Source organism: Schistocerca americana, chromosome 7 (assembly GCF_021461395.2).
Source record: "Schistocerca americana isolate TAMUIC-IGC-003095 chromosome 7, iqSchAmer2.1, whole genome shotgun sequence".
Taxonomy (NCBI): Eukaryota; Metazoa; Arthropoda; class Insecta; order Orthoptera; family Acrididae; genus Schistocerca; species Schistocerca americana.
Genome location: NC_060125.1, coordinates 373,892,064 through 373,915,113, shown reverse-complemented (window position 1 = coordinate 373,915,113; position 23,050 = coordinate 373,892,064). Strand labels below are relative to the sequence as shown.

General features: G+C 42.1%; 1 protein-coding gene across 1 annotated transcript in view; it reads left to right on the top strand.

Moving 5' to 3' along the window:
• The first annotated feature begins 3,282 nt into the window (after positions 1-3,282).
• The window catches only part of LOC124622588 (myrosinase 1-like), a 99,404-nt gene continuing 79,636 nt past the window's right edge, over positions 3,283-23,050 (top strand). Inside the window, exon 1 of the mRNA XM_047148337.1 lies at positions 3,283-3,449. Coding sequence (XP_047004293.1) covers positions 3,314-3,449 — 136 coding nt within the window. The 5' untranslated portion in view covers positions 3,283-3,313. The remainder of the gene's footprint in view (positions 3,450-23,050) is intronic.

The following is a 23,050-nucleotide window of genomic DNA, read 5'->3' as shown; positions in this document are numbered from 1 at the left end:
GGTGAGCTGTATACTACTTCTAAGTGTTGTGGGCAGTCGTCTTACAGCCTCTCACTTATGGCTCAGGAACTGACTGCAGTGAGAAAATTATGGGCTAATACGAAGATTTTTCCTGAGAGGCAATCAGCAGCAGAAGTTCTGTCATTTGTTTTCACGATAGATAAAACAAGATTCTTCCATGCGTTTTGTGTGCCTATAAATGGATGGAGAGATGTCTATGAAGACTAAATTTACATTTACAGCTATATGCTTACTTTGCAAGCCATCGTACGGTGTGTGGCAGAGGGTATCCTGTAATTTCCTTCCCTATTCCACTCGCAAATAGAGCGAGGGAAAAAGACTTCTATATGGCTCCATATGAGCTCTAATTTCTTGTATCTTATCTTTGTGGTTCTTACCCGAAATGTATGTTGTCAGCAGTAGAAACGTCCTGCACTCATTTTCAAATGTCGGTTCTCAATTACCAGCACACAAAATGACTCTCATCATCAATGTAGTTAATTCGTCAGTTAACTCGATATCAATGATGTGCCGCTGGGTGGGTGAAAGCGAGGGCGAGAGTATCATGGATATGATTCGAGAGTTGGAGCGGTAATCAGGTTTCGTTGCAACGAGATCTTTTAACGAAATTTCAGTTTCCCGCCTGCACAGGGCGAGATAAGCATAGTAATAAAATCCCTATATTACCGCATTTATAAAATGACACATAGTATAACCTTGATATCAACAATTCCTCTGTGTTGCTACCCTAAGAGACTTCATAGGTGACTTTTAAGAGAGTTCGAAAGTGAGGAGGCATCCTGTGACAGAGGTAGAGCATGCTCTTAGCACTTCATTATGATCCAAAAAGGAATTTAATATTCTATTCTTATGGTGCTGGATGTAGCAGACACTAAGCTGATAAGAACACATATTTTTTACCAGATGAAAGAACACTTAGAGGAAATATACCCTTATGCCATACTGTTGTATAGGATTGTCTAAACAAGTACCAATACTTTAGCCATGTTAAACGTGTGTGTGCTTCAGTTTCTTCTCTCTTCGAAAATAACTCATATAAAAGGGAAGAATCTACATTTTGCGTGAAAACTTTGAATTGTATGGACAACAACAACCCTGAAACTTCTTGGCAGATTAAAACTGCATGCCGCAATGAGACTGGAACTTGCGACCTTTGCCTTTCGCAGGCAAGTGCTCTACTGACTGAACTACCCACGCATGACTCACGACCTGTCCTCGCAGCTTTACTTTCGCCAGTCACTCGTCTCCTACCTTCCAAACCTCACAGAAGCCCTCCTGCAAAACTTGCAGAACTAGCACTCCTGGAAAAAAGAATATTGCAGAGGAATGGTGTAGCCACAGCATGGGGAATGTTTCCAGAATGAAATTTTCACTCTGCAGTGGAGCGTGCGCTGATATGAACCTCAAACTCAGGACCCTCACATCAGCGCACACTCCGCTGCAGAGTGAAAATTTCATTCTGGAAACATAACGCTGGCTGAGGCTAAGAAATGTCTCTGCAATATCCTTTCTTCCAGGATTGATAGTTCTGCAAGTTTCGCAAGAGAGCTTCTGAGAAGTTTGGAATGTGGGGTACAGGGTCCTGGTGGAGGTAAAGCTGTGAGGACTGGTGTTTGGCTAGCTCAGTAGGTAGAGCACTTGTCCACGAAAGGCGAAGTTACCGAGTTTGAGTCTCGGCCCAGCAAGCAGTTTTAATCTGCCAGGAAGTTTCATATCAGCGCACACTCCACTGCAGAGTGAAAATTCCATTTCGGGAGCAACAACCCTGTTTCAGACTGCATAAAGTGGATTTTTTAAAATAGGGAAGTCTACGTCAGGAGTGGAATTTCAATTAAAATGATGCATCCAGGCTTCACCAGTTTGTGTCACAGTATCTATGGCCAGCAGCCGACTGGAAGCCATGGCTTAGTAGCCACTTAAAAGGAAGTGGAGATGGTTTCTCAGGTATCAAATATCAATGGACGTCATCTTCTCCTCCACAGTCGCTGAACTGTCCAGGTGGTGACACTTGAGGCATCCTCTGAGTTGCTGAATAGCAAACTACTGCTCGGTATGTGTTTGGCTGACTTCATGATAGCATGGGTTACAGGCAACGCATGGAGGAGGGTGCTTGTGTTCTCAAACATCCCTACATACAAACTACCAATATATGGGGAGTGTTTTTGAAATTTAATTAATTGGTTTGCCTTCGTCTGTCTATACATGTGAGGATGGATCATGTCACTTTTTGTGGTGTGATAACCAGTCAGTAGTGTCGCTTGGGGCGCTGGTATCCTCGCTAGTTGTCTGTGGGCTGGGCCAATGGCCTCCAGACACTATGGGAAGCAGATGTTTTGTCTTGACTGTTCCAATGAAATGCAGTTTCTAGCACCACGCATATGCTTGAAGTTGTTAGCAGATGCATGTTTTATAGCTTTTTAAGCTTTGTGGAACCATTAGGTCTTTATTAGCGATGTTTTTTATGATATGTTACACCCGCCACCAATATGTAGCACTGTAACCAGAGTAGGACACCACATCTGATGTTTGTACCAGCAGACCACTAGTGCTTCCTACCACATCTTATCTGACTGCATAACCACGCAAAGGGTTGCCGCCGCCTGACACTTCGTTCATGGATTAGTGTGACTTCTAGTCTGTGCATCACCTGAGCCAACCTCGTGTGCGGGTCTCTCTCCCGACCTATTGGGATATGTGAGACGGCCGGCGTGGCTGCGGTTCGCAGTTTAACATGAATTGTGAAACACCGTGTATAAAGGGAAAAAAAGCTACTGTTGTATAGTTCGCCACACCATACACGGTATTACTTCTGTTTCCTATGATTGTATCCGACCAGAACATCACATTGGATTCTGATAGACAATAAATCATCGATCTATTGGCGTATCGGACATTTCACAGGCACATACGTTATCGATTAAGAGATAGCGCCAATCAAAAGACACCAAAGTCATGGACAACGACATTCACCTGTTAGCTGATATCTCGTAAGTACAGACACCGCGACGTGTTTCTCAAGATCCTCGTCTCCGAAATCTATTCTGCCTTAGACATGGAAGATAGTAATGCCAATGGAAAATCGTTATAGACAGTGTAATCTTCTTCTCCTTTCATTATTCTAGCTACTATATGCAACCTCGCGAAAATGTCCATTACGTAAATCTAATCAAAATCTTTCACTAATTGGAGTGCTGGCAGATTACGAGAAGTAAACACCACCTTATCTTCCTGAAGCACGAATTCAGTCCGATGGCCATCGGTCCCACCTAAGTTCGCAACTGCTTCCCTGACAATGTTGGTGCATGTGCTCTTCGCAGCCGTATTAGCTGTGGGTTCTGCACAGACTCCAGCTAACACGTTTCCGGATGGATTTCTTTTCGGTTGCGCAACAGCTGCCTACCAAGTAGAAGGGGCATGGAACGAGGATGGTAAGTTAATATTAACGAAACATGTCCACACACTACTACTAACGTAGGGGTGAATGAAGACTAACGTGAGAAGTACAATCTCAGCAACTGACTGAATAGGTCCTTAAACACTCTTTTGCATTGTGGTCATTGTTAGGTGAGAACGAATGTGAAACCCATACAGACTGCAACTGACAGTATTTGCTTGAATTTTAATTTTATTTGCTATTATTGGCGAGTGTGAGAACACATTTTCAGCCACTGACGGCACATTCCTGATGTTTCACCTTTACTCATTAAGTGTAGGTTAATACAAGAACACGATTATAGCTGCCACTTACGTTACTGACTTTTTCCCTTCACTACCACATTCCAAGGAACATATTCGAAACCGCTGACTAAATACGAGGTCTATTCGGAAAGTAAGGTCCGATCGGTCACAAAATGGAAACCACCGTGAAAATAAAAAATGTTTTATTTGCAACAATTAGCTATCCCTTCCAGCTGCTTCTGTATAAAGTCGCCGCCCCGATTTAAACATTTGCCGTAGCGTTGTACCAACTTTCCAATACCCTCGTCGTAGAATGAAGTCGCCTGTGCTTCCTGCCAATGAAACTCAGGGAGAGTCAATCGCGGGCTCCATTGTGGTTGATCAAACACTCCCCATCGAAAACGCTGCAGGAGCATCTGCATTGCCCCTTCAGAGTACGGCCGAGAATTGTCATGCAGAAGGAAACTTAAAGCTTCTCCTTTGTATGTAAAGAATGACAGTGCTGGGAAAACTCACGTTATTTGATTTTCAAACAGCTGAACAAAACTCAAGTACTCAGACAGTTTTCTCTTTACTTATTCTGATCATCACTAAACTGACACACAATATTTGAGTGCAGCGCAATCTGACTTTCAATAATCCTTATAAAAGAATGGCCCTGACTAACAATAACTTATACCTTTCATGAATCACTTGCCTCACAAAAATCTTCGTGACACGAACTACTGCAATACAGCGAGCGGCAATACTGCCAGCTTATTAAAAGTTTCTAACTACTGAAGGCACTGATTACTGATAGGCATAGTTAGCAAATGAGAGATTTTGATAGAGAACAAACAATGTATTTACCTTAATAGCGTTCAAAAGTCATTATATATATATTTGTGACATCCAATTAAACAAATTTCCTTTTTCTGACGGACACACGTCCAGATCGTCCGCTCATAGTAACCTCTCAAAACTCTGGCATCTCTCTCTCCACATCCACCACTGCTGGCGGCTCACATCCAATTGCCCAACACTAGCGAATATTCGAACAATGAGGTCAACCAGCCACAGACTGCACACAGCCATTTTCATACAGAGAACTACGTGGCGTCACCAACATAAAAACCTGAACAGCCAACTTACAAACTTTTGACAGTTATGTTATGTGGGCAGCACGACATCAGGTGAAATCTCACACCAGGCCTTCATACTTGGCGGGAGACACTTGTTCTAAGCATCTTAACGTGCTCACTGTTCGCTCAGAACTGAAAAGAGCGGAGGTGACGCGATCGACGGGCATACTAGAGACACTGCCCAACACGTCTGAGCAAAGCTTCATCGGATTTTCACTGTGGTTTACATTTCGCACCACATCAGCCCTTATTTTCAGAATAGCCCTCGTAAATCCTTCATTATAGATCCTCCATTGTTCCTCGCTATAACCTTATGTGAGTTAGGACAAGTGAGGTAAACAAACATTCAGCAACTGACTGTGAAGGTAAGCGAACTTCCTTATTCATGAATAGAGCGGAAATGGAAAACGTTTTACGTGGCATCTTTTCCACAAAACGCGTTTTCAACACTATTTATGTATCGTCCCCTTTGAAAACTAAGAATGACTGTGCTGGTAAACTTCTACGTTATTTGCTTTTCAAACAGCTGAGCAAAACTGAATGTACTCAGACATTTCTCTCTTTACTCAATCTGATCATCACTGAACTGACACACAAAATTTTTTTAGCGCAAAACAATCTGACTTTCAATAATTCCTGACTAACAATAACCTATACTTTTCATGAATCACTTACCTCACAAAAATCTTCGTTACTCGAACTACTTCAACACAGCGAGCGCCACTACTGCCAGCTAAATAAAAGATTCAAACTACTGACGGCACTAACTACTGATAGGCATAGTTAGCAAATGAAAGATTTTGATAGAGAACAAACCATGTATTTGCCTTAACAACGTTCGAAAGTCTTTATATATATATATATATATATATATATATATATATCAATTCATGACATACATCTTTACAAATTTCCTTTTTCTGGCGGACACATGTCCAGATCGTCCGCTTATAGTAACCTCTCAAAACTCGGGCATCTCTCTCTCCACATCCACCACTGCTGGCGGCTCACCTCCAACTGGCCATCGCTACGCGCTGTTCACATCCAACTGCCCAACACTACACTAGCGAATATTCCAACAATGAGTCCAACCAGCCACAGACTGCCCACAGCGCGCTTAACGATTTTCATACGGAACACTACGTGGCATACCCAACATAAAACCCTAAACAGCCGACTTACATTGTGTTCTTGATGCTCTGTTGCATGTCCGTAGACTTGATCTAGGTGCCAGACAATGGAGAAAATCTTAGTAAAACGGGCACTCAGACGAGAACGAGACAGATAACAAACTTAGCTAAACTGTTTATTATTTCGAAAGTAATCGCCATAACTGTTGATACATTTATCAATTTGAGACAGACGGTCAGTGCCTTCATGGAAAAATGTTTGTGGTTGCCTAAGGTATCACGATCGTACCCAGGTGTGCACCTTCTCCTCCGAAGCAAATCGACGGCCACGCACGTCTTTTTTTAGGGCTCCAAAAATATGAAATAGCGTTGGGAGAAATCGGGTCTGTATGGGGAATCTGTAAGGGCTTCCCAGCGAAACTACTGTAGCATAGTCGAAGCAGCCATAGCAATATGTGGACGCGGCTATAAGAGGCGGCTTTTTAAAAGTACAGCTTTTAAACTTGCGGCTGCACCGGTTGCTTGTCACTCGCTCCGGTCCACTGCAGCCAGCCGGCCTTTGTAGTCGAGCGGTTCTAGGCGCTTCAGTCCGGAACCGCGCTGCTGCTACGGTCGCAGGTTCGAATCCTGCCTCGGGAATGGATGTGCGTGATGTCCTTAGGTTAGTTAGGTTAAAGGAGTTCTAAGTCTAGGGGACTGATGATCTCAGATGTTAAGTCCCATAGTCCTCAGAAACATTTGAACCACTGGAGCCACTTAAGGCTCAAGCGCGAAGTGCCCTACCGTGCAGTGGAGTGACAACCAGAGCCCTGCTATTCGCGAGATGCTGAAGACGAGGGAAGAGGAGGGGGAAGTGGTCGCTTCCGCCTTAAGTGTTTTGAAATCTTATTCGAGAACAGTCATGTAAGTCTACGCGAAAAATACTAGAAAAATACTAAGCAGTATGAGTACGTAATGTGTCAACCTCACACACACGTACGCTATATTAAAGGCATTTTCGTGTTCACATTCTGCAGCTATATATACGCCTCAAAATCAGAATTAATGAACCTAATGAAATGAAGAATAATTATGAAATGAAGATAATGATTTTCAATTTACAATTTAATCATGGCAGTCACGTTGAAGAACAGCCCATCTGCTGAAGTTACTTCATTAAAAAAAAGCACACAACAGCGATGTTAATAATTAACACATTGTAGCACTATACAGTACAGTATTTCACACGATAGTTTATTTAGTTTGGAGTTTGCAAGAAGCTGGTGTTTTGTGAACTGACCATCGGCCCTACGAGTGGCTCCTGGGCTGATAAGATAACTTGCTCTTTTCCCTAGCAAGCCAGATCAAGCGCTACAGGGAACCCCCATGAAAGTAGCATATCATCTTAATGAACTAACTGTGCGCATAAAGGGAACGCCTTCTCTCTTGCACGATTTGATAGTGGCCGTAATCGCTTGTTTTTGATGAAAGAACCTGTTGCAGTCAATGTAAAAAGGTTCCCCTTCCAGTCACCAAACGAAATTCATAGATCTGGCGAGACACAATTTATTCAATAAATTAATTATCTGAGTGGCACAAAAGTGAATTAATACAGAATAGCACAGTGTCGCCACCAGAGAAAGTCGCTGGACAATTAGTATCCGAATGTCGGTCACTAAAAATATGGCACTACATCAAAATTCATAAATTGATAATTTTTTGAGTACAAAAACAAAAAATGGTTCAAATGGCTCTGAGCACTATGGGACTCAACTGCTGTGGTTATTAGTCCCCTAGAACGTAGAACTAGTTAAACCTAACTAACCTAAGGACATCACAAACATCCATGCCCGAGGCAGGATTCGAACCTGCGACCGTAGCGGTCTTGCGGTTCCAGACTGCAGCGCCTTTAACCGCACGGCCACTTCGGCCGGCCTACAAAAACAAAACAGAGGGAAAACGCACAATTAGAATATTAGGGAAAAAGAAAGTCACCTACGTTTAGCATCAATATCTTCGCGGCCATCTCCGCCCTTTATTAATAATGTGAGTGATTCGATAAGGTACCCTCACAAGAAGAGAAAGGGAATAATAATGCACGTGCTGCGCTCTGAACTTGCGCACTGCACGGATACTAGGAATCCCCGTGAATTTAAGCGTTCTAATAAAAAGTCCGTTTCCAAACTCTTCCACGCTTCGGTGCCAGTCTCTTGCGTTGCATTGCCGTCTTACCACCGTCGGATTGCGTACGTGGCGACCGACAATGCGGCTCTGAGCATTTTCTAGTCCTGAGCAGGGCTCCCCTACAGCGGTGGTGCTTGTAGACTCAGCGCTCCGTCATAACAGATGCCGTTCCGAGAGAAAAACTATAAGACGCAAAACTCAAATGGTCAGGCCACTTGCCGTCCCGGAATGGGCAACTTACAGTTCATAACACTTCGTGTAAACGTGACGTCACGAAGACGGAAAGAGCTGTCTGTTGACTTTCATCATCGTTCGGTTCACAACACACGAGTCGAAATTGACGTCAAAAACAGTAACGTTCACCTCAAGGAGAGGGAACTGGAGAATATGCCTTTTCTTTGCTGCTGGATACGTTAACCTCGAAGTTACGTCGTTTATAACTACGTAAAGTAATGCATTCATGTACACTACACTGTGGATAAGGGAGAAATAAAATTTTGTTGACAAGAATTAACTATGAAACTTACTGAAAACGTACTTTTTCTGATACGGAAAGTAAGACGAATTGCTGATTTACAAAACAGAAAGAAAAGCTGAAGCCAGCATGCGCTAAATCTAATACTGCGTACATTCAACGGTATTCAACAAGGTGTCTCAACAAAATAAGCTTACTTTTAGAAACTGTGAAAAACCAGTTTCACGATATGATTTGTAATTAGAAAGCCATTACAGCAGACGAATTAAACCATTAACTTATTTATGTCCAACGAATAAATGCTGTTTCAAAACAGTAGAACGTTGAGGATCTCTCGGTAACGCCTCGATATTGGTAAAATTCGTTGTAACAAAATTACGAAAAACGTCTTAATGGTGGCTGAAGAGGTGCTTTAATTGAAGACATTTTTGTCTGTCAAGTGAGTGTCCTAATAGAATTAGCTCGTAAATTTTCTTTTATACTTTATAGACGGCTGAGACTAAGTTGCCTTTCAGTTCTTTTCCAAACGTGTCAGGCTTTTCTGTATTTTTTATTCTGAGTGGTAGTTTGCTTTACCAGATGGTCAATGTGTTTTAAATATTTAGTCGTATTTGTGCGTTTTATGTTTAATTTGTAAGTTATTGACAATAACAATTCATTCTGAGAGAGAGGCTGTTATGTTGACATAACATCAAATATTATAGAGCGTACTTCTATTAACTGAATAAGGTAGTCCCATAACATTTTAGAAACGTGAAGGTAAAAAAAAAAATGTTTAGATATGACAGGATACGAACGTGCTGCAAAGCTACACTACACTCCGACAGTCAACGCTTATGACCATTGCACTACGATGAACTAGAGATCTTTTGTTTCCTGTACTGTAACTTACAATAATGAAGGCTTTAACGGCCAATACGTCATTATGTGACGTTTAATATAACAAATTGTGCCAAGAATGACGTGTTTTTATAAAATCGACAATGCTCCATTGTCCTGGAACGGCATACTTGCGTAACACGATACAAAACTACGGAATCCAAAATAATGTTGCCCAACCAACCTCCATCGAATGTTAACGAAAATCTGTAAGAGTGTGTGGCGTCAAAATGGCGTCATGTTTGTACAAAGTCTTGTGAACTATAGATCACCCTCCCAGAATAAGTGTGGCCAGACCTCACCTATCTGTCTTCCCATCTAAACTTTAGAGCAGTGCTCACGTCTCTCCCTCTAGGCCAGGGCCGGCCAAACGCTGCACAGTGTGCAGACGTGCGGAACTGCTGCACATGTGCGCACGTGCGCGACAGCGAGCGACAGCGACATCTGTTATTAGACATGTGTCCTAAATGAACGGCGGTGGCTCAACTTCCCTGTGGTACAAGCAAGAGCGCAACATATCCAGTCTCGTTTACTCCTGGTGACAGTAACCTTAACAGAGAAGTACTGAGAAATGGCAAGTACTGTGAAAAAGCAAAGGACGGGAGATCTATGTTCTCAGTCGTTTAAAAATGACTGGGAACTGCAATTCTTTTTTGTAGATGTTGGTGAAAACTCACAGTGTTTGCTGTGCCGCCGAATAATAGGCGTCCAGAGTAAGTTTTCAATTGAAAGACATTACAATACATATCACAAAGACGAGTGTAGTGTACTCAACAGTGAAGAACGGCAAGCAAAATTAAATGTCCTTCAGAAAATGGATGAGACACATCAACTCGATTTTACTGTACGTCAAAGTAACTGATACTTCTTGAACTCTTAGTTTCTTGTGTTAGATTTATGTCTGTTTTACTGTACGCTGTACAATATACTGTTTTCAGTGTTCCGCGGCCTTCGAGCAGAATGTTTGCTCTTCAGATCAGCTCTAAAATCGCACTAAGAATTGCACAATCTGGGAAACCCTTTTCCGAAGGGGGGTTTGTGAAAGGGTGTCTAATTGATGCTGCAGAACTTGTGTGTCACACGAACGTTAGCAGGTTTCAAGAAATCAGTCTATCCAAACAAACAGTGACAAGACGCATCAGTGCTATGGCCGGCGATCTGCACAGGCAGCTAATAAATAAGGCTAAATACTTTATTGCTTTCTCTGTTGCGCTCGATGAGGCAACAGATCTTACAGATACAGCCCAGGTTGTGATTTACATACGAGGTGTCGATAACGCACTTTGTGTAACAGAGTAACGACATCTGTGCGTAGAAACATGCACTACATGAACGCTGACGGATGCGGCGCGCACGCTGTGACCCGGAAGCTGCACATGTGCAAGAGCACCGCACGCGTGCAAAATTTCTGGCCGGCCCTGCTCTAGGCCAATCCTAGGCCTGCCCTGAAACGCTCTTCCAGTTACAGCAAATTATAATGAACTTAAGCCCCCCACCAGAATGGTAACTGTGAACCAACCAGTCAGCAACCGGCCGGCTGGCTCGATTCCCTCGCTATGGCGGTCGGTCGCCCTGGTCGTAAGATATTTGGAAACAGAAACGGGAAGTTTTAAAGGTGTACGTTCGCACGGAAGGCTCTGCGGTGAGCGCCAGACTCTTCGTGTCTGGCGCGGAGGTCGCCTGCCGAAAGGATGTTACGAAGGTACACCTATATCAGACCCATGAGAAACGCGAGTTAAGAGGATCCCACACGTAGCTCCAGAAACCACTCCCACATGCAGAAATGTTAGATACAAAAAAAATATAGTACTGAAAACATAGAGAAGGTTGTAATCAGGATAAAACCAACTACAGCACCCTTCGAATCCTAAAACCATTCACGTTTCATGTTATCATTAAAACTGGAATGCAAGACTGAATTATTTACACGTGATGCGGTTCTAAGTTCATTGAAAAGTATGAGAAATAGGCCAAGACTAGGCCAACGACTCAAAAGTCTAATGTCTTCTAATAGTTTTTGGTGAAAGTGAATTTCAGCACAGTTATTTAATTTCAGAGATTTGGCGGCACTTTTATCAGGTAGAGTTTACGTAAGCACACCATTTGCATTGTTCAGGATTACAGTACAGACACACCCGATGTTAAAGAATAGGATTGGTTGGTTGCCTGGTTGATTTGGGGGAGGGGACCAAACAGCGAGGTCATCGGTCCCATCGGATTAGGGAAGGATGGGGAAGAAAGTCGGTCGTGCCCTTTCAAAGTGACCACCCTGGCATTCGCCAGAAGCGATTTAAGGAAATCACGGAAAACCTAAATCAGTACGACTGGACACGAGTTTGAACCGCCGTCCTCCCGAATGTGAGTCCATTGTGCTAACCACTGCGCCACATCGCTCGGTCAAAGAATAGAAAACCAATCCAATATAATTCACAATATAAAACCCCTTAACACAAGTTACACCGCAACAGTGGCAACCACTTTGCAGTACATTTGCATCTGTCTAAGGACTGTTGCATTGCTCTTGAGTTTTGTGTTGTCTGTTTCGGTAACTATATCTTACAGGATTCTGCAGTGTTTAAGAGAAACAAAAGTAATACTCAAATATTCTTGTGCAGTGTGGAGCAGACAACATGCTGTTGATCAAATATCTATGTAACAAAAAATATTAGCTACCTGAAGATGGGCATGGTAGCCCAAAACCGGTTATGGCACTGAAAGAAAACACTTAAAAAGTATATGTGGCTGGTTGCATCATTCAGCAACTGTCATTAACAGCCGCGGAGTTCACAAGATCCAACATGGATAAAATATTATCGAAAGTAATTCGCATTACATATCGAATATATGTGTAATGCCTTGGGACTGACGACAGAAACAACAAGTAGAGAATGTTTCTGAACTACGTCCGAGATTCTGTCGGATTTTTGTCGGGTTCACCAAGTGAATTGCAAATTTAATTTCCACAGAAGGGGATAACATTAACCCAATCAAACCAAGGATACTGACTCTGATGCCTGGCGTCACTAAATGATCATACCACTCACTCAACTCCACTTTCGTTCCTCCTGCCCACGACTCCCCATCCGGCGGTCAGCTTGCCAACAGCCGAAAATTACATCACAGCAGTACACAATACTCAATTACCGAATCTCTCCCTGACCAAAGAGCTTGTAGCCTCCCCCTCACTTATCGACCTTAATGACAGTGAAAAATTAAACCGCGTGTACCTAATGGAAATTTGGGAAAAGCAATCGTCACCGAAGTTAATCTGTCGGTAAAGAGGGAGGAAAGGGTTACATCTAAATGAAAGGAAAAATGCAAATGAAATTGGTGGAAATTAATTTTGAGAAAAGGGTAAAATTAATAAAGGGAGTAAATGTGCGGCCGTTACGTTAACAATTAGCTAGCGGTAATTAGATATTTGAGATTTGGGGGAAATTACGGTCGCCAGTACTATGGACAACTACTATAGTAACTGAAAAAGAAAGGTTATTACACATATAACTAGCACTAGACGCGTGGCAACTTAAGGTTGACACATGTAGTGTGAAAACTGAAAGTTGGTCAGAAGTAATAAATTTCGCTACACTCTGACTTAATTTAGCAAAAGAATTAACAAAACCGGAAAATTGAAAGTTAATTTAGTGACTGAAATTAATAGTGAGCTTTGTTTCTGAAGCACATCGAAATTCAGTAAAATACGGTTAGTCTTGGGCTACCTCAACAATCATTTCAAAAGCTACTTGAATCTACGCAATTTAGAAATAAGAGATTTAACTTTGAACTTTAACTAAATGATTCTGAACAATTAACAATAGTAAAATTTAGTACGTACCAAGCTGAGCTGCAGTCACAGGTAAGCTAAAATATGCAAACAAAACTCGCACTCTTAATTTGTGCTTGTGCAGTCTAAATATTGTAGCCAGCTATGAATACCTTAACTGAACTTTGAAATTAAAGCAGTGAAATGGAATGATATTACTTTAATGCTGGCGTCTGAATTTCAACGACACTCGGGTTCATTTCGGAAAAGGAAGGGACCCTGCTTGGTAATGCAATTGGGACAATGAGCAACAAAGGTTCATGCTAAGTTGCTGTAATTTTGTGATGCAACAATTTTAAAAGCTGAGGTCTGCCATACAGTTCTAAAACTTTACGTGCTTCCAGTCTTCCTTGTTGGTTGATTGAAGGTTTGAAGCTGTCGATCGAGGAGGTGGCGACAGTCACTCATTGTCGGCCGTCGCTGTTGCAGAATCTGAATGTTGGCGCGCCTTCTTCTCGACACAGTCTCCAGCCGAAACGGGCTCTTGATGTGTGCCAGCTAACGCTTCCCGTCCGCGACACCATGTCCGAAACTATCATAGCAAGTCGAGCGCAATTACATGGTGCCAAACCCCGAAAGCGCGGCAACTCGCGGGAGCGTCACACAACACACCTGCTCCACTGCACTACCCCAGCCAGACTCTCCCTCTGCCCGCGCTCCGCACGACAGAGTTAACACTACCAAAGATCCTAAACACTTTGGTTCTCCACACGACCTATTGATGTATTCATTCGTGAGCATAGTTTCCCCTAGGCAAGACCCAGCATAAAAATACAAATAATATTTACAAAACAAACCAATTACACATCGACATAAATGCATAAATATATATATACAAATAGTAAAACAACTACAATATATAAAGACACAGAAATGTCATGTCTTCAGGTAACAAAATAAAGAAAAAAAATTTATAGTACTATAGATGGAAATAGGAGGATATGCATTTCCGGCGTTACACGTGCCCCACATTGTCTGAGGATGTTCGTGTAACGTAAACAGACTCAGAAAATGTCCCAAAAAGGAAAAAAACAGCGGAAATACATATGCTCAAAACATCAAGAAAATATAGCATTAGGCGAATTAACCATAAACCAATTTTTAGACCACAACAATTGAGTGGAGACACTCGTAATCTTAACCCGCTCTGTCATCTTGCACAAAATAAAACAGGTTGACAACATATTAAAATTCATATAAAACATAGAAAACGGTTTAGCTATTCTGAAATCCTCAAAATTCCTAACAGTATCAAGAAATGGAATTCTATTTACAAAATTAACCAGAGTACATGGTCATACAAAAACAGGTATATCAAAATACGCAAATTAATAATTAATTACATAGAATACACATTTTATATAACCTTTTCATAATTAATATTCTCGCCATGAGAGTCCACTTAACGCTAAACAAGAAAATAATATTCAGCAGATCGAAGAAACCATAAATATTGACAGCAGAATTCTTTCACATCTGCTGTCCGGGAAGAAAAACTACTCCGCCTTCCGTACACGCAAGTACAAAGAATGCCGACAGCGGCACAAGAGCCGATAGCGACCCCGCCTCGCCAGTATTGTTGCGCCCGCCTGTGCGGCACGCTTGATCTCACTCGCCCTTGTAATGGCACTTCCAGAACGTCCGTTTCACTGAATTCTTTCGGAAAAACTCACTCCCGAGTAATCTCAAGGAGTCCATTAACACTATCACAGTGGATAACACAACACTGTCCATCACACGCGAGTACTAGCCTGAAACTTAAAACAGCGTCTAAGTACATCGGCAATGACTAGTAAATTACATATTTATGAAATCTTACAGCTAGTTACAAAATCATATTTACATTCCTTAATCTACTGTGACTCAGCTGAAAACTTAAACTAGCAGCTTGGATTTTTCAACTGATTATTAATCAGTTACTCTTAAATCATTTAATCAAAATTAATTACTTATTAATTACAACTTCTTTAATGTTCTCTTGGTCAGGCAAAAGCATGGCAATCTAGCAAATACTTAAATCTTACACTCTATATTTACATACTGTACAAATTACGCATTCAGTGGTATTAATCAATCATTGGTTGGTACAATTTCAAGTCTACAATGTTCCATATACTTAATAGTTTTCCAGAGCGTGGATACTCTAAGCAATAAGCATTTGTGTGAGGTATACCAATGACTTTATATGGTCCATTATAAACAAACTTAAATTTAGAGATTTCATTGTCTATCTCGCTCGATTTCTCATGAGCTTTTACAAGTACTAAGTCTCCGATTGGAAACTTAGCAAAACGCGCTTTAGCGTCATGACGACGTATGCGAGCATCGGCTTTTAGCTTTATTATTTCTCGCAAACGATCTTTTTTCACACCAATACTAATGTCAATCCGTGGAGGGAATTTGATTATCTCTTCCATAAGTCCCGGTTTGTCTGAAATCACTCTCTTATTCCTCATTATTACTTCATACAGGCCTCGTCTTTGTTCGTGTGGTACGTTTGACACACCGTCTACAATACTTTCCAATTCACTTTCTACACTAGTGTCAATGCCGAGATTCCTCACGTTACAGTAGTTCAAATTCATACCTACGTCAATGGCATCCGGCTAGTTAACAATGTGTATAGGCTGGTATTGCCTATGCACACCATCTCCTGCCTCGTCAAAACTAACTACTATTGTTTTATCTTGTTACGTACATATCAAAGTTTTACTTTCGCAATTAATCACTGCACGGTACTTTAATAGCCAATCTAACCCGATAATTACTTCCGTAGTTAAGTCTGGCACGACGACAAACTCTTGTTCAAATCGTGCCCCGCATATATCTCGAAGTTGACAAAAATCTGTTTTGTGACCGGTTTACTGGCCTTCCCAGTAGCACCGATAATTTTCACTCCGGTTACTGGCATAACTACGATACCAGGTCTGTCTTTCAGTAACTCAAATATTTTCCCAGATACAGCACTCAATTCTGCACCGGTATCAATCAAAACGTTTAGCTGTAGGTCGTGCATATTAACAGACACCACTATCTGTGTACACTTGTCCTCGACTGTTTCTTTATTTTCCCACAATAAATCCTCGTCTATATCCAGGTCATTCCAGAAAAAACCATCCGGCTTTGATCGTGAATCCGGCTTATCTGGCGGCTTTTTCAGCCTCTGTTCACATACAGTGTTAATTTCAACATGTTTGTCCTGAGGCTTAGACTGTAGCTTCGCCTCCAATACCGAAACCTTTTCCTGTAACTCGTCAACTAGTGAGTGTTGCTTTGCTATCAATTCACTAATTGTCACCTTCGTTGATTCCTCTTTGGCCAGATTGATCTCATCTGCCAATCTACCTGGAGGAATGTGCCCAGTAGTATCTGAAATTACTTCCTCTGGATCTGCGCAACCCACAGTGCTATCGTCCGACAGTATAACGTCAGTTCTAACCTCATACATGCTGTAATCTGCGTGCTTTTCTACCAATCGTGTCCGGCTATCACTAAAATTCTCGTAATCTTTCTCCTTAATACTTTCGCAATGTTTAAACTGGAGTTTTGCGTCGGATGGGTCGGTCACTTCTACCACTATAACTTTCGGTAAAGTCTGCCGGTCAGGGCGAGAACTTTCCGTTACTACTTCAACATCTAACTCCTGCGGGACGAAACACGACGAATCTTGCTCGTGCTCCTCATTAACATCAACTATTTCTGGTAAAGTCTGCCGGTTAGGGCCAGAACTTTCTATCACTTCACAAACACTATCTTCCCGCGGGATGAGACACGGCAAATCCTGCCCGCGCTCCCCACAAACACTTCTCCCGTACAGCCCCTATAATCTCTTAGTTCGCCGTATAAGCGACCGAACTGCCTTAACCAGACCTCATCCCTCTCTGCATCCCCTCGCTCGATGACGGACGTGTTATCCGACATCTGATCTTCTCTCAACGCTTGCGAATCATTCTTAAACTCAATCTCCAGTTCCGCTGTTGGTGTTACAGCTGACACTTTATAATCGATTTCCGGAACACTACTTAAATTGTTCTCACTGACAGTGAATGTATTTTCTACTGCCGTGTCTACAGCTGATCTACTACTTGTGGGCGCACTCCTTTCTCCTAACACTGGCACACTCTCCCACCGTTGATTATTCCATACGGAATTTTCATAACGACGACACCTCGGTTTTCTACTGTTATTGGGCCGCCAAAATTTCTCCACGCCCGGTCGGCCCCTCACCGGCGCGGCTAATGGTTTCCCTGTCTCGTCCCAGCAGATACGCTCCCCGGATGCTGCTGAGGCGGCTGATCACACCCTCTGGCGTTATTACTATTCTGCGAAGCCCTTATCACGTTAGTATGATAATGGTTTCCGTCATTCCTGTTATTATTTGCATTGTACCGATTGTTATTACGGTCCGAACCATTATTGTTATTGCTGCCATGGTTGCGGTATGCATTATTCCCATGGTTATCGTTGTTGTGGTTGTTGTGGTACCCGTTGTTGTTACCACGGCCTGTACCACTGTCGCGATTATTGCGCCAATTGTCCTCGTCCTCAACTCTTTCCAGGAAATCATTGATTGTCCTGTAATTGCTTCCTACATAGCGTTTTGTATCATCTGGAAGCTTCCTGTAGAGTTCCCAGACTATTTCAGATTCCGTGCGGCGATCACGCAAATATCCAACTTGCGGATCCAGTCCTCACAAAACTCCTTCATCGAGCCACGCGAATTCGCATCGAAAGGCCTCGATACGACAAATTCGCGCCAGACACTTTGTTGTTTTTGCTCTGACCAGTATTCAGCCAGAAACAAATTTTTAAACTCGTCAAAAGCCAGGTTCGTAATGTTGAGGTTTAGGCCCCAACGCTTGGCATCACCAGCCAACACGTCAATAACCGCATTAATTTTTCTCTCATTAGTCCATAATCTGGGTAAAACTCTTTCACAATTTTTAATGAAATCCGTCGCGTGTATACCGCCTTTTTTCAAGGGGTCGAACCGCTCCTCTTTCGTCAACAATTCCGAACTATGTGCACAGAGTGGCACATAGCTCTGTTTTTCGTCAAGTTTCTTTTCTAATCCCGACACTCTCGTAATTACTTGGTAAGTGGTTGTCGCAAGCGTTTCTACTTCCCTTTTTTCTCTTCGCAGGTATTAGCCTACTTCGTCACTTTGGTATCTACTTCAGATACTAAAGCCTTTAAAGTTTCCACCTTCTTTTGATCCTCTTTTTTCACTAATTGAATTTGTTCCGTCACCTTATTCTCGATGATCGGAGCAACTGCTTCTCCTACACTTTTCTCGATTCTGCTAATTTCGGAATAAAAACGAGTATTTATGCTCGCAATTTCCGCCTGAACGCCTATCATTTCCTGTTTAAGATTACCGATTTCGGTATTAATTACAACAATATCTTGTTTGGTTTTATCAACTTTTGTGTTAACAACTCCAACATTGTCGTTAACAACATTAATAGCTTTGTTCTGATTGTCTAGCTTCCGTTCAATTTTTTCATACTGAGCTTCTTGATTGGCAGCCTGAGCTTTAATTTCTGCCGATTGACTCTTTATTTCGTTAATCAAAACATTCAATAAATCAGTTAAATTCCCAGAAACTAGCGATCTTACTTGCGTAGCTGGTTCCTCTATATATGTTCCCCCGTATTCGTCATCAAGGGGTACAGATTTGATTTTCGCTTCCGATTCCGAAACATTTTCCAAAGTTTGGAATTCCATTTCTGCTCTTTGTTGCGTTTCGGCGGTCGCGTCTTTCATGCTAGCCGCCTGCCCCTGAACAATGGGTTCCGCGGTGCGTGTTTCCCACTGTTCGACCGATTGTTCCGTATCTAAGTCTACCAAATTTTGGTAATTGTTGCCTTCACTCAATTTAATAATTTTCAATAAAAATGCCAAATCTCAAATATAATTAGGATTACAACCACCACTTATTCTCGCTGACGTAACGGCCTGTTCATAACCAGTACTTTGTTACGAGATTTGCACAATGCAAAATTCGTGTCCAGAACAACCTCAGATTTGAAGATTGTCCTGTCGCCAGGTCGCCACGTGTAACCTCCCCCTCACTTATCGACCTTAATGACAGTGAAAAATTAAACCGCGTGTACCTGATGGAAATTTGGGAAAAGCAATCGTCACCGAAGTTAATCTGTCGGTAAAGAGGGAGGAAAGGGTTACATCTAAATGAAAGGAAAAATGCAAATGAAATTGGTGGAAATTAATTTTGAGAAAAGGGTAAAATTAATAAAGGAAGTAAATGTGCGGCCGTTACGTTAACAATTAGCTAGCGGTAATTAGATATTTGAGATTTGGGGGAAATTACGGTCGCCAGTCCTATGGACAACTACTATAGTAACTGAAAAAGAAAGGTTATTACACATAAAACTAGCACTAGACGCGTGGCAACTGAAGGTTGACACATGTAGTGTGAAAACTGAAAGTTGGTCAGAAGTAATAAATTTCGCTACACTCTGACTTAATTTAGCAAAAGAATTAACAAAACCGGAAAATTGAAAGTTAATTTAGTGACTGAAATTAATAGTGAGCCTTGTTTCTGAAGCACATCGAAATTCAGTAAAATACGGTTAGTCTTGGGCTACCTCAACAATCATTTCAAAAGCTACTTGAATCTACGCAATTTAGATATAAGAGATTTAACTTTGAACTTTAACTAAATGATTCTGAACAATTAACAATAGTAAAATTTAGTACGTACCAAGCTGAGCTGCAGTCACAGGTAAGCTAAAATATGCAAACAAAACTCGCACTCTTAATTTGTGCTTGTGCAGTCTAAATATTGTAGCCAGCTATGAATACCTTAACTGAACTTTGAAATTAAAGCAGTGAAATGGAATGATATTACTTTAATGCTGGCGTCTGAATTTCAACGACACTCGGGTTCATTTCGGAAAAGGAAGGGACCCTGCTTGGTAATGCAATTGGGACAATGAGCAACAAAGGTTCATGCTAAGTTGCTGTAATTTTGTGATGCAACAATTTTAAAAGCTGAGGTCTGCCATACAGTTCTAAAACTTTACGTGCTTCCAGTCTTCCTTGTTGGTTGATTGAAGGTTTGAAGCTGTCGATCGAGGAGGTGGCGACAGTCACTCATTGTCGGCCGTCGCTGTTGCAGAATCTGGATGTTGGCGCGCCTTCTTCTCGACACGGTCTCCAGCCGAAACGGGCTCTTGATGTGTGCCAGCTAACGCTTCCCGTCCGCGACACCATGTCCGAAACTATCATAGCAAGTCGAGCGCAATTACATGGTGCCAAACCCCGAAAGCGCGGCAACTCGCGGGAGCGTCACACAACACACCTGCTCCACTGCACTACCCCAGCCAGACTCTCCCTCTGCCCGCGCTCCGCACGACAGAGTTAACACTACCAAAGATCCTAAACACTTTGGTTCTCCACACGACCTATTGATGTATTCATTCGTGAGCATAGTTTCCCCTAGGCAAGACCCAGCATAAAAATACAAATAATATTTACAAAACAAACCAATTACACATCGACATAAATGCATAAATATATATATACAAATAGTAAAACAACTACAATATATAAAGACACAGAAATGTCATATCTTCAGGTAACAAAATAAAGAAAAAAAAATTTATAGTACTATAGATGGAAATAGGAGGATATGCGTTTCTGGCGTTACAAGCTGAGTTATAAAATTTCGATTAAAGTTCTAATACAACTTTGAAATTAATTTCTGCCTCAAGGCAGTCTGCACAGTGTAATTGGATTTTAGTCAGGGTAAAGCATCTAGCGAAATGGAATCCGCAGTTATCGACCTTGAGTCAGACATGAAAGGCTATAATATGGAATGTCTGTAGGGAAACACGCCGATACGGAGGCTACAAGTAATTTACGTGTGACAACAGTTACACTCTCGCGGCGAGATGTATTGCAAATTAATAAAAATTAATCCCTACACAACTAAATTATATGGGAAGCCTTTACACTAAGCTTGTTTCAAATGTCTGTAAATGGTGGTTCTGCGGCTACATTTTATATTATGTGGGCTGTTTTGGTTGCAAGCTAGGCAACAACCTGAAAAGGAGTTATATATAGTGCGACGTTTAACAAAAGTATCACATGTACCTACAGAAGGTAGTATTAGTCACAACTAGAAGAAATGTTACTCTAATTGTAGGTCTGGGATATGGGCCCCCCTGTCCTCTCATTGCCATCTGTCTGTTACGTAGAAGAAGACACTATAGGCAGTGCTGCATTTATTTATCACACAACCTCACGCATCCTTCAGCACTGAATTGTGCACTCTTTCGCGTACACCGAGCTTCATTCGGATTGCGTCACATGCGTTGATCACACGCTGCTGAATCATCTGGACATTGTAGATGGATTGGGTATACACCAATGCCTTTAAATATCCTCACAGCCAGAAATCCAAAGTATTTAGGTCTTGTGAACGGGCAGGCCACGCCACTGGATCTTATCGACCAACTAATCGCCGTGAAACGTTGCGGTGATCTATTGTCGCATTATGCCACTATGCGCAGAAAATGGGGTGATGCCCCGTCGTTCATAGAAAACCGTCGTTGTCTTTCTGCAAGGGCAAGGTACTCTCGTAAGGCTGATAATTCATCTTGCAGAAATCCTATTAATCAGTCTGATAAAATGCATGGCCTATGAGCGTGTCGCAGATTCGTGGCCGTACACTGATTCTGAAGCGACCCTTACTTCTCACCTCCCTGAGCGCTGGGGGATTTGCATGTGTCCACACATGCGTATTGTGGTAATTTACTACGCTGTCTCTTGTGGATCCTGCTTACATCAGCGAAAACTACACATTACTTGTCATAAAGCATCCCCAGATACATTACCGTTGCTGGCAAAAGAAGGTAGCCTATCAGCGAGAGCGTAGTTGCTGTTTATATTAGTTCAAGGAATATAAGAGGTTTCTTTTTCAAGGTTTCATCGGCTGCGAAATGCAAATGACAGTAAAAATCAAATATGTTTTATTTGCAACATTTAGCTACACCTTCCAGCTACTTCTGTTCATAGTCACCTCTTCGACTTACATCGACATCTACACCTATATACAGGGTGTTTCAAAAATGACCGGTATATTTGAAACGGCAATAAAAACTAAACGAGCAGCGATAGAAATACACCGTTTGTTGCAATATGCTTGGGACAACAGTACATTTTCAGGCAGACAAACTTTCGAAATTACAGTAGTTACAATTTTCAACAACAGATGGCCCTACAAGTGATGTGAAAGATATAGAAGACAACGCAGTCTGTGGGTGCGCCATTCTGTACGTCGTCTTTCTGCTGTAAGCGTGTGCTGTTCACAACGTGCAAGTGTGCTGTAGACAACATGGTTTATTTCTTAGAACAGAGGATTTTTCTGGTGTTGGAATTCCACCGCCTAGAACACAGTGTTGTTGCAACAAGACGAAGTTTTCAACGGAGGTTTAATGTAACCAAAGGACCGAAAAGCGATACAATAAAGGATCTGTTTGAAAAATTTCAACGGACTGGGAATGCGACGGATGAACGTGCTGGAAAGGTAGGGCGACCGCGTACAGCAACCACAGAGGGCAACGCGCAGCTAGTGCAGCAGGTGATCCAACAGCGGCCTCGGGTTTCCGTTCGCCGTGTTGCAGCTGTGGTCCAAATGACGCCAACGTCCACGTATCGTCTCATGCGCCAGAGTTTACACCTCAAATGGTTCAAATGGCTCTGAGCACTATGGGACTCAACTGCTGAGGTCATT